Genomic DNA, 12,599 nt, shown 5'->3' with positions numbered 1-12,599 from the left:
AATCACCTAACACAGGATGCGGCTGAGCGGACGCACGCGGCGTGCGCACCCCCCAGCAGACCTGTCTCCCCCAGGAGCTGCAGCCAGAACCTTCTCATAGTAAATCAACAGGCAGGTGTCCATTTTGCCTCCAGCATCAACATTTTAAGGAAGTTTCAAGTTGTTAAGAGTGAAGTCTCAAACATATCACATATACGCTACCCCGATAATCAGAAAAATACTTTATTCGACTACATTACTTATTTCATCAAGTGAGAAAGTGTAGTCGCATTGGCTGTCTAACGTACACATGCTAGTGGGCAGAAGGCTGGAGGACTGGAAGGGGCAGCGCGGGTGGCTGGGTGTTCATCTTTCACATGTCACTGCCCCAAGGTGAGCAGGTCCCGCAGGAAGCATCGAGAGTCGCAATAAGAACACATCAACTTTGTCTTTGAAATGACTTCAAAACTTCACACTGTTGAGGAAAATGAGGGTGCACATGTTACACACAAAAAATAAGGTGGGGAGAAGAGTTTATTCACTAAAATGTGTACTTTTAAAAATTCAGATGTCATCTTAGTATTTTCAGATTATTATCAATATGTTTTAAGTCGTAATCTTGGAACTTCACAATGAATATAAAAGTGAACGTTGCTGCGTTTCTGAACGACTAAGGCAAAGCTCAGAAACACAACTCTTGAGAACGTTTAGAGCTCCGTGTCTGTCCTTGGCGCATGCTTCAAGAGCTTCTTTACATATGCACTTTCCCAAGAGCGTTTTCCTTCTGAGGCTGGCTGAGTACTTGCCTAAACACTGTCTCTGCAGCAGGCTGGCGATGCTGATGGGCGGCCTGGGGGGTAGCCCGGCCTGGGAGCTCCCGAAGCTTGGAGAGTCCCCTCTTCCTGCTCTCCCTGGTAACTGCGGTGTTGGCGTGAGCGGTGGTCCCTTGTGGGGGAGTTGCAGAGGCGGAATCCTAATAAATTCAAGAAACACAAAATTATTAATGCTCTAAGCATCTCTGGTGACATGACAGTTAAAGCACTGACGGTTTTGTGGTTTTAAAGGCCTGGATTCACAAGCATCTCTGAGTACCTCGGACCAGCACGCACACCCCGCCAGGAGGTCAGCAGAAGACGTGGACAGACGCTGCAGGGCCCATGGGCACCCAGGAGGGTCAACAGCCCAGGCCAGCGGGGATGGGAGGTGGGGGCGTGAGAGAACACTGAGGCCTGCAGGCAGCCAGGGGTGGACTGGACCACAGGCATCAAAAGCCGTTCAGGGACTCTGGGGGGCTGACATGGGAGGGTCTGCCTTTTAGAGAGAGCACCGGACCTTTGAACACTTGAGTTCAGTTGACAGAGACATCGGTGTGTACTTAAATATGCAGCAGACGGAGTGGGAGGCCACCCAGAGGTCTGAGAAGAAGAGCATGGGGAGGTGAACTGTGGTCTGTTCTGCGGCTGGGGCCGAGTCCAGCCTGCCACCTGCTTTTGTACATAAAGTTTTACTGGAACCCAGCCACACCCATTAATTTACACACTGTCTGCCCCAGCCTTCTCAATACAGAGGCAGAGCTGAGCAGCTGCCCAAAAAGTCAAACATATTTACTACCTGACCTTTATAGAAGATGCCTGCTGACCCACGGCCTATTCTTGTGGTAAAATAGCACGCAGTCATCACGTGGTTCTTTTGAAGATTTTAGCAACAGGGCAAATGCCTACGTTATATCTTAGCTTCAAAAAAGCAAACTCCTGGCTGGGCACAGTGGCTCATGCCTGTAATCCCAGCATTTTCGGGAGGCCGAGGCGGGCAGATCACCTGAGGTCGGGAGTTCGAGACCAGCCTGACCAACATGGAGAAACCCCGTCTCCACTAAAAATACAAAATTAGCCGGGCTTGGTGGCACATGCCTGTAATCCCAGCTACTCGGGAGACTGAGGCAGGAGAATCACTTGAACCCGGGAGGTGGAGGTTGTGGTGAGCCAAGATCGTGCCATTACACTCCAGTCTGGGCAACAAAGAGTGAAACTCTGGCTTAAAAAAAAAGCAAACTCTAAAGTGGCAAATGCAACAAAACCTCACTCAAAGTGTGTAAAAAAAGGGATGAAAAGCAACATATTAAACTTTTAGCAGTAATTCTGTGGGTGAGATGATGAGCAGTTTTATTTTGCTGACAATTTCCTTTAAAATGCTGTGAAGAAGGTGTTTGCAGGGGACACTACCTGAGAGGCTTTCCCACGCTCCTCTGACTTGGCGTCAGGCCGGGATGCTCGGGGGCCCGGGAGGAGACACTGCCTGTGGTAGAACAAGAATAAAACACGAGTTGTTCACGGTAACACATCACAGTGCTTTGAGGACAACGACCAGGCCAGCCTGCTGCGCTTCTCGGTAGCTGTCACTGCCTCTCCGCCACGAGGGCAGAGGCAGGCAGAGCCACACAGGCGCGCGGGTTCCTCTTCGGTCACGCGCAGCCCTGGTGCCAGCACGACATCCTGAGCAGCCCCAGGTCTTCCACATGAGGGCGTAAATATCCTACATTTTAATCTTTCTACCTTTATGCACCTCTGCAGCTTAGAGAATATGTAAGCCATCTGAATCATCAGCAGCTGGAAAGTGAGACCTGGAAATGAACTGGCCAGTCCCAGCTGAGCTTCGGCCTCACTCAGGGGCCCTCGGCCCGTGGGCTCTGCGAGGGGGCCTGCCCATCACGGGGGCAGCCGTGGGCACGCAGACTGTGCCTGGCATACACAGGTGCTCAATGAGCATCTGGAGCACAAGCTTCCTCCCCTGCCTCTCCCGAGTCTTGGCTCCTGCTCCCCTGAGAACTGCCGGAAGGGCAAAAGCACGTCCAGAAGTTCTTTCAGCGCCCCACCCGTGTTTGCTTTCTCCAGGCGCCTTGTAACATGAAAGGGGAGATGTGATGACTGAGTTCTCAAGCAGCACCTGCTCGTGGACCCCAGGCTGGGAAAAGCCACCTGGTGAGGGAGCCCAAGCATTAGGCTTCCCCAGCACAGTGACTGGTGACTGCCCAGTGCCTGCCTGCTGCGGCACGTCGGGGGGTCGCAGGCCTGTGGGGCACAAGGCAGTCTCCGTACCCCCAGTGGGGGTCTTGTCTTTGCCCCGGGGCTGTGCGGACCTTGTGAGGATGCTGCCTGAGGGAGGTATCATAACTCCTGAGTCTGCAGGTGACCCTGAGAAGGCTCCAAAGAACAGCTAAGAGCAAGAAGGAAAGCTGTCCTACTAGGCTGTGTGAGTGCTGCCTTCACTTCTGTCTTTTATCATGGTTTGGCATCTGGAGGCTTGTGGACCCTGCAGAGACTGCCCTCCTAGGGACAGCCAGTTCCTACAGGCAGGAGGCCATGGTGAGCACACTTCTGATATGAAAGCCAACAAATCCAGAGCCCGTGTTCAGAGCCCACCCCAAGCCTGGGTGGCCTGTTCCGCTCACCCTGCCTGATCCTCCCATGAGAACCACAACCAAGGTGCTAGGTCTCCCCTCACTCCCCTCCTGGGGGTCTCTGGGGAACTATGAGTGGAAACTCCTTTCCTCACAGCCGTTGCCGCCTCATCCTTCGGCCTCACACCACCTGATTAAAACAAAACCCTGTACATTGAACACACAGAACCACAAATAATAACGATGGCAGGCATCTTTTGTTAAGTAACTTATGCTCAATACTATATGGTTAGTTGAAATTGTTGGCTGGGCGCAATGGCTCATGCCTGTAATCCCAGCACTTTGGGAGGTTGAGGCGGGCGGATCACCTGATGTCAGGAGTTCAAGACCAGCCTGACCAACAGTGGAGAAACCCCGTCTCTACTAAAAATACAAAATTAGCTTGGTGTGGTGGTGCATGCCTGTAGTCCCAGCTACTAGGGAGGCCAAGGCAGGAGAATCACTTGAACCTGGGAGGCTGAGGTTAGGCTGCAGTAAGCTGAGATCACGCCATTGCACTCCCGTCTGGGCAACAAGAGTGAAATTCTGTCTCAGAAAAAAAAAAAAGAAAAGAAAAAATTGTTTCCTATTTACTCAATGGAAATTTTTCGAGATAACTATTATCAACAGAGATGAAGAGACTGAGGACCCAAGAGGCCAACAACTCACCCAGGGTCTGGCAAGCAGTGCTCAGACAGCCAAGTGTGGGCCATGGGATCTCAGACCCAAAAGACCCCTGCTACTCAGCCCCCTGCGTGTGCCACAGGGCTCGGGGAATCCTAAGGAGTCCTTTAGGTTCTGCTGGGAATCAGGTCACACCAGGAATCATCCTGAAGAGCAGTGACTTGGAGAAAGGGGTTGCCAGGGAGTGCTAGAGGAAGGCCCGAAAGCCACCCGGAGCCAGGCCAGCTCTCAACAGCACAGCAGCCCTGAGCGGGGAGGAGCTCCTCAGGGTGCCAAGGAGGCCCCGTGTTTCAGCCTCACTAAGAAGCAGGTGACCAGAGGGATAACCCATTCCTACGACACCTTCCAGCGCAGCAGTCTCTGTTCAAGGGAGTAATGCTGTTTAACATGTTTCACAAAGATGTCCATTTGAAAAATTTAACGAAAACATGCTGACATTTGAAGAGGGTAAATTTCACCATCTGGATGCCCAACAGCCTGTTTCCCTGTGGTGCCAGATCCTGTGTTGTGTTCCGGAGGTGACCGCATACTGCAGAGCGAGCGCCCTGCGCCTCTGCCAACCGGTCAGACAGCCCGACGCACTGCTCAGTGAGTCTGCAGGGCAGACAATGGACAGACTGCCCGCCTGCCACTCTGACATGTGAGGGGTCCGGGACCTGCCGTTCACCGACTCATTTAGTGAGTGCTTCTTGAGGAGGACCGCTGGCTACAGTTAAGTAGAAATCAGTGAATTATCTCTACGAAGCCAAGTACGAAACTGGACAAAATGGTAGAAACAACGGTTCAGGTCTCTGAAATTGAGGCAGACAACAAATCAGCACTGGCTCCTGAAATCAGAACACACTGATCCTGAAATCAGAACACACTGACTCCTGAAATCAGAACACACTGATCCTGAAATCAGAACACACTGGCTCCTGAAATCAGAACACACTGACTCCTGAAATCAGAACACAAGAACACACTGACTCCTGAAATCAGAACACACTGATCTCCTGAAATCAGAACACACTGGCTCCTGAAATCCCGCTGCAGCTTTGGGAGCAGCGGGACTTGGCTTCCCGGCCCGAGGGTGAATACAGACACAAAATTCTTCAACAAAATACCGCAAACCAAATCCAGCAGCATGTAAGCAGCTGCTCCACCTCCCGCTACCCCACTCTACCCAGTAACAGCACAGCTGCACCAGGGTAGGTGGCTGAGGACCAGCAGCTTTGCTTCCAGAGGGGGTGGGCTCAAGGTGGGAGGGGAACACTTTCATCAGCCACGGGGGGTCCATCTGCAGGACCTGGAGAGGCCCACAGCCCTGGCTGGGGCGGGGTCAGGAGAGCAGGGACCAGTCAGAAAAATAACAGGGAGATGCTGAGAACAAGACAGCCAGACGGAGGCGGCTTCCCTGGAACCCTGGCCGACAGAAGCAGCACGGGCATGTGCAGGGGATCCAGCGCACCCACAGAAGTGATGCCACAGGGGACCGGGAACCGACTGGATGTCAGCTCCCCATATGCGTGGATCGTTGGCCGTGGGGAGCCTCCGGGATGCGTGGTGTTGGAGCACAACCACAGACGGAGCAGCAGCCCACCGCTGAGCTGTAGAGACAGGCGGACACCCCGGGACAGCCTGGCTCAACAAGAAGAGCAGAAACCACGAGCGGACACATGTGCGGCTGCCACGGACACAGGTTCTCCAGGTCCCGGTGAAATACCCAAGCAAACAAAAACCAATCAAACAACCTCCGATAGAAATACAAGAATCTAGACTTGCTCAAATACAGTACCCAGGTTGTCCAGATCGCAGCCCCCAGTCATGGGACAAGCAAAGAAACAGAAGCGTGATGACACTCAGGGAAAAGGGCAGATGGCAGAGGCCCGCGCTGCGTGGCCCAGATCGCATTTCCTCAGGACTCCAGAGTGGCTATTGTAAATGAGCCAAAGAATTAAAGGAAAATATGACGATAGTGACTCAACACACGGGGCTTCCAGCACAAAAACAGAAACGCTAAAAAAAAAGAACCAAGGACGGACCCTTTGCTAACGCATTGTACGAGGACAGAATGAGGTCCTGACACCAAAAGCAGACAGAGATATTACAAGGAAAGAAGTGTGCTGACCAGTATCTCTTATGAATAAAGACACAAAATTCCTCAACAAAATACCAGCAAACCAAATCCAGCAGCGTATAAGAAAGATCATACACCATGACCAACTGGGATTGCCTCAGGAATGCATGGTTCCTTCAACACACAGAAATCAACACCATATTAATATATTCTGTCAATAGAAGTAATTACATCTATGAACACATCACGGTAACAGAACAAAACCCAATGATCATCTCAAAAGGTAAAGAGAAAGCACTTGAAAAATTTAACCCTTCTTCATGACAAAGAACTAGAAGGGCCCTTCTCAACCCTACAAAAGGCGCCTCCAGGAAACCCTTGGTGAACACCATCCTTCATGGTGAAAGGCTGAAAGCTTCCTCCTAAGATCAGGAACAGAACAAAGACAACGATGTCTGTTCTTGCCACTTGTATTCAACGCTGTATTGAAAGTTCTAGAGAGGGCAGTTAGGCGAGAAAAATAAATGAAAGTCCTGCAGTGGGATGGGAAGTGAAAAAATAAACATAAAAGTAAAAGATACATAAAAGGCACCGTGGTTGAACAGGAAAAAGAAAAACAACCTCTACTTGCAGGTGACATGATTTGCCATGTACAGAAAACCCTGGAGACTCCACAAAACATTTCCCAGAGCTCATAAATGAACTCAGTAGATTGCAGGATACAAGATCCATCTATGAAAATCAGTTGTATTTCTGTGTACTGGCAATGAAAATCTGAAAATAAAAGTTAGAAAACAATTCTATTTACAGTAGCACCAAAACAACAAAATACTTAGGATTAACTTTTACCAATGAAGTGCAAGATTTCTTCACTGAAAACTACAAAATACCATTGAAAGAAATCAAAGACCTAAATAAAGGGAAAGCTATGTCCAACATTCATGGATTGGAAGACGCAGTGTTAGTATTAGATGGCAATACTCCCGACATTGATGTACGAGGTGAATTAAAACTCTACCAAGATTTCAACCTGCTTTGTCAGCAGAAATGGGAAAGTTGATCCTAAAATTCATATGGAAGTGGAAGGAACTCAACATAGGCAAAACCACTTCAAAAAAGAACAAGGTTGGAAAACTCACACTTCATAATTTCAAAAGTTACTATAAAGCTATAGTAAGTGAAAGACAAAAAGAAAAATACTTAAAGCAGCAAGAGAAGAGCAGCTCATCACCTACAGGACAATATGATTAACGGCTGACTTCTCAGAAATAATGGAACTGGCTGGGTACGGTGGCTCATGCCTGGAATCCCAGCACTTTGGGAGGCCGAGGCAGGTGGATCACTTGAGCACAGGAATTTGCGACAAGCCTGGGTAACGTGGTGAAACTCTGTTTCTAAAGAAAAAAAAAAATTAGCCAGGTGTGGTGGTGCATGCCTATAGTCCCAGATACTCAGGAGGCTGAGGTGGGAGGATTGATTGAGCCCAGGAGATCCAGGCTGCAGTGAGCTGTGGTGAAGCCACTGCACTCTAGCCTGGGTGTCAGAGTGAGACCCAGTCTCAAAAAAAAACACACACACACAAAAACACCCCAACAATAATAATAATAATGGAAGCCAGAAGACAGAGGAATGACATATATACCAAGTGCTAAAAAGTCAACCGAGAAAATGTATATTCAGTGAAATTATCCTTCAAAATGAAGACAAAGACATTCAAATATGGAAAAAAAAACCAAAAAATAATGAAGAGAATTCACTTCTAGCCAATCTTCCCTGCAAGAAAAAACTGGAAATGGTTAATATGTTGTGAATGATGTAATAAAAGATATTTTTTATCTAAAGGACTTTAAGAAACATAAATTTAATTCAGGAAATAACACCATATTGTTCATTTATAACACATAGATCCCATACATATGTATATAAATAAATATGACAAAGTAGGTGGGAGGAAGTGGGGCTATATGGGAGCAATGTGGTTGCGTTCCACTGGAATTCAGTCAGTGTTCACCTCAAGTATTCTGTGATGAGTTCGAGATGCATGTTGTAATCTCTAGAGGAATCACTAAGCAAATAATAAAGCACACAGATAAAGTATCAACAGAAGAACTAAAATGTGTATTAGTCTGCTTGGGCTTCTATAATAAAATACCACAGACTGAGTGGCTTACACAACAGAAATTTATATCTGGTAGTTCTGGAGACTGGCAAGTCCATCAAGATGCTGGTGAATGTGGGTCCTGGCTTGCAGACAGCAGCCTTCTCACTCTGTCTTCACACGGCCTCTTTTGTGTGTCTGTGCAGAGAGTTAGTGAGCAAGCTCCCTGGTGTCTCTTGTTTTTTGAAAATTTATTAGGATACAATTTCCTACCTTAACCATTTTCAGTGTACAGTTCACCGGTATTAAATACATTCCTAATGCTGTGCAACCATCACACCATCCATCTCTGTAACTGTTTTCATTTTGTGAAACTGAACCTCTGTTCCCATTAAATGAGAGCTTCCCACTCCTCCATCCCACAGCCCCTGGCAGCCAGCCACCATCCTCCTTTCCGTCTCTACGATTCTGACTACCTCACACGTGAGGAATCACACAGCATTTGTCTTTCTGTGACTGGCTTATGCACTTAGCGTAATGTCCTCAACGTTCACCCACACGGTAGCGTGTGTCGGAGTTCCCTTCCATTTTCAGGCTTAATCACAGTCCATTGTATGGAGACACACATTTTATCTATCCATATTCATCTGGGGACACTTAGGCGGCTCCCATGTTTTGGCCACTGTGAATAATACTGCTATGATCATGGGTACACAAGCATCTCTTAGAGACCCTGCTTTCAATTCTTTTGAGCACTGAATTGAAATGCAGGATCACCTGGGAATTGCGTTTTTAATTTTTGGAGGAACGGCCACCCTGTTTTCCACAGCGGCCACACCGTTTCACATTCCCACCAACAGTGCACACGCTTCCAATTCCTCCGCATCCTTAACAACACTTGTTATTTTGGGTTTTAAAAAATGATTACAATAAATATTTATTTAAAGAAAACATCTGCAGACCAAATAATTCTGAAGTTTGTTTCAGGTTTAACCAACTTCGTAAGAAGACTTTGAGGACAGCTGCATCCACAGACGTCAACTACGTGATTACTTCTTTGTCCATTCTTCTCTCTCGTTTCTTTCTCTTTATTTATTTTTTTGGAGACAGGGTCTCACTCTGTCACCCAGGCTGGAGTGCAGTGGTATGATCACTGCTCACTGCAGCCTTGACCTCCCAGGCTCAGGCAATTCTCCCACCTCAGCCTCCCAAGAAGCTGGGACCACAGGTCCCACCAACCTGGATAATTTTTTGTAGAGGGCATTTTGCTCAGGCTGGTCTAGAACTCCTGGGCTCAAGCTCCACCTTGGCCTCTCAGCCTCCCGAGTAGCTGGGACTACAGGTGTGTGCCACCACACCCGGCTAGTTTGGGTATTTTCAGTAGAAACAGGTTTCACCATGTTGCCCAGGCTGGTCTTGAACTCCTGACCTCAAGTGATCTGTCCGCTTTGGCTTCCCAAAGTGCTCAGATTACAGGCATCTGTGCCTGGCCTGTTTTTGTTTTAAGAGACAGGATCTTCCTCTGTTGTCCAGGCTGGAGTGCAGTGATACAATCATAGTTCACTGCAGCCTTGACCTCCTGAGCTCAAGCAATCCTGCCTCAGTGTCCTAAGTAGCTAGGACAACAGGTGCGATTTTTAAAACATATAATAGCCATCCTAATGGGTGTGAGATAGTATCTTGCTGTTTTTCTTTTTTTTTTCTCTTGGAGATGAGGTCTTGCTGTGTTGCCCAGGCTGGACTCCATCTCCTTGGCTTGAGCAATCCTCCCACCTCAGCCTCCTGAATAGCTGGGACTACAGGCATGAGCCACCATACCCAGCTCTTGCTATAGTTTTGATTTGCATTTCTTTAATGATGAATGATGAGCATCTTTTCATGGCTTATTGACCACTTGTGTACTTTGCCCATTCAAGTCATTTGCCGCCCCACCCCCCAACTTTTCTTTTTTCTGAGACAGAGTCTCACTCTCACCCAGGCTGGAGTGCAGTGGCGCAATCTTGACTTATGCAACCTTTGCCTTCCAGGCTCAAGCAATCCGCCCACCTCAGCTTCCCGAGTAGCTGGGACTACAGGTGTGTGCCACCATGCCTAACTAATTTTTCAGTTTTTTGTAGAGATGGCGGTTTCATCATGTTGTCCAGGCTGGTCTCGAACTCCTGAGCTCAAGCGATCCTCTTGCCTCGGTCTCCCAAAGTGATGGGATGACAAGTGTGTGCCACTGCGCCCGGCCTTTGCTCATTTTTGAATCAGGTTGCTTGTTGTAAGTTTTAGTTCTTTATGTATTCTGGATTGTAATCCCTTCTTAGATACATACGATTGGCAAATATTTTCTCTGATTTTGCAAGTTGCCTTTTTACTCTATTGACAATCTTCTGATGTGGAAAAATTTAAAATTTTCTGAGGTCGATTTGTTTAATTTTTTTGTTGTTGTTGCGTGTGCTTTGGTATCATATCCAGGAAATCACTGCCAAATCCAACATTGGGAAGCTTTTGCTCTATGCTTTCTTCAAAGAGTTTTATATTTTATAGTTTTAGGTCCTTGATCCATTTTGAATTAATTTTTGTACACAGTGTTAGGTAGAAGTCCAACTTCATTATTCCGGAGGTGGATATGCAGTTTTCCCAACACCATTTCTTGAAAAAACTGTCCTTTCCCCCACTGAATAGCGTCTCTCTCCACTGACTAGTGTCTCTCCCCACTGAAAAGTCTCTCCCCCTGAATAGTGTCTCTCCCCACTGAGTAGCGTCTCTCCCCACTGAACAGCGTCTCTTCCCACTGACTAGTGTCTCTCCCCACTGAAAAGCATTTCTCTCCACTGAATAGAGTCTCTCCCCACTCAATAGTCTTTCCCCACTGACTAGTCTCTCCCCACTGACTAGTGTCTCTCCCTACTGAGTAGCGTCTCTCTCCACTGAGTAGTGTCTCTCCCGAGTAGTGTCTCTCCCCACTGACTAGTGTCTCTCCCTGCTGAGTATGGTCTCTCTCCACTGAATAGTGTCTCTCCCCACTGAAGAGTGTCTCTCCACTGAAGCATCTCTCCCCACTGACTAGCGTCTCTCCCCACTGACTAGTACTAGTCTCTCTCCACTGGAGTGTCTCTCCACACTGAAGAGTGTCTCTCCCCACTTAGTGTCTCTCCCTACTGAGTAGCGTCTCTTTCCACTGAGTAGTGTCTCTCCCGAGTAGTGTCTCTCCCCACTGACTAGTGTCTCTGCCCGCTGAGTAGTGTCTCTCTCCACTGAATAGTGTCTCTCCCTACTGGAGTGTCTCTCCCTTGAAGAATGTCTCTCCCCACTGAAGAGTGTCTCTCCACTGAAGCGTCTCTCCCTACTGAGTAGCGTCTCTCTCCACTGACTAGTGTCTCTCCCCGCTGAGTAGTCTCTCTCTCCGCTGAATAGCTGACTAGTGTCTTTCCCCACTGAGTAGTGTCTCTCTCCACTGAAGAGTGTCTCTCCCCACTGACTAGCGTCTCTCTCCACTGAAGAGTGTCTCTCCCCACTGAGTAGCATCTCTCCCCACTGAGTAGCGTCTCTCCCCACTGACTAGCGTCTCTCCCCACTGAGTAGTGTCTCTCCCCACTGACTAGTGTCTCTGCCCGCTGAGTAGTGTCTCTCTCCACTGAATAGTGTCTCTCCCTACTGGAGTGTCTCTCCCTTGAAGAATGTCTCTCCCCACTGAAGAGTGTCTCTCCACTGAAGCGTCTCTCCCTACTGAGTAGCGTCTCTCTCCACTGACTAGTGTCTCTCCCCGCTGAGTAGTCTCTCTCTCCGCTGAATAGCTGACTAGTGCCTTTCCCCACTGAGTAGTGTCTCTCTCCACTGAAGAGTGTCTCTCCCCACTGACTAGCGTCTCTCTCCACTGAAGAGTGTCTCTCCCCACTGAGTAGCATCTCTCCCCACTGAGTAGCGTCTCTCCCCACTGACTAGCGTCTCTCCCCACTGAGTAGCGTCTCTCCCCACTGAGTAGCGTCTCTATCCACTGAGTAGCGTCTCTCCACTGAGTAGCGTCTCTCCCCACTGAGTAGCGTCTCTCCACTGAGTAGCGTCTCTCCCCACTGACCAGTGTCTCTCCCCACTGAGTAGTGTCTCTCTCTGAGTAGCGTCTCTATCCACTGAGTAGTGTCTCTATCCACTGAGTAGCGTCTCTATCCACTGAGTAGCATCTCTCCCCACTGAGTAGCGTCTCTCCCCACTGAGTAGTGTCTCTCCCGAGTAGTGTCTCTCTCCACTGACTAGTGTCTCTCCCCGCTGAGTAGTGTCTCTCTCCACTGAATAGTGTCTCTCCCTAATGGAGTGTCTCTCCCCTGAAGAGTGTCTCTCCCCACTGAAGAGTGTCTCTC

General features: G+C 48.6%; 1 protein-coding gene across 1 annotated transcript in view; it reads right to left on the bottom strand.

Annotated features, from left to right (window-relative positions):
• Nucleotides 1-204: 204 nt before the first annotated feature.
• Nucleotides 205-12,599, bottom strand: part of RNF212 (ring finger protein 212) — a 57,315-nt gene continuing 44,920 nt past the window's right edge. The window contains exons 9-11 of the mRNA XM_011936791.1: nucleotides 2,202-2,274; nucleotides 786-952; nucleotides 205-454 (exon numbers count right to left, since the gene is read on the bottom strand). Coding sequence (XP_011792181.1) covers nucleotides 450-454; nucleotides 786-952; nucleotides 2,202-2,274 — 245 coding nt within the window. The 3' untranslated portion in view covers nucleotides 205-449. The remainder of the gene's footprint in view (nucleotides 455-785; nucleotides 953-2,201; nucleotides 2,275-12,599) is intronic.

This window comes from Colobus angolensis, unplaced genomic scaffold (genome assembly GCF_000951035.1).
Source record: "Colobus angolensis palliatus isolate OR3802 unplaced genomic scaffold, Cang.pa_1.0 Scaffold157, whole genome shotgun sequence".
In the NCBI taxonomy this organism is placed as follows: Eukaryota; Metazoa; Chordata; class Mammalia; order Primates; family Cercopithecidae; genus Colobus; species Colobus angolensis.
This window is presented reverse-complemented; position numbering and strand designations above follow the sequence as displayed.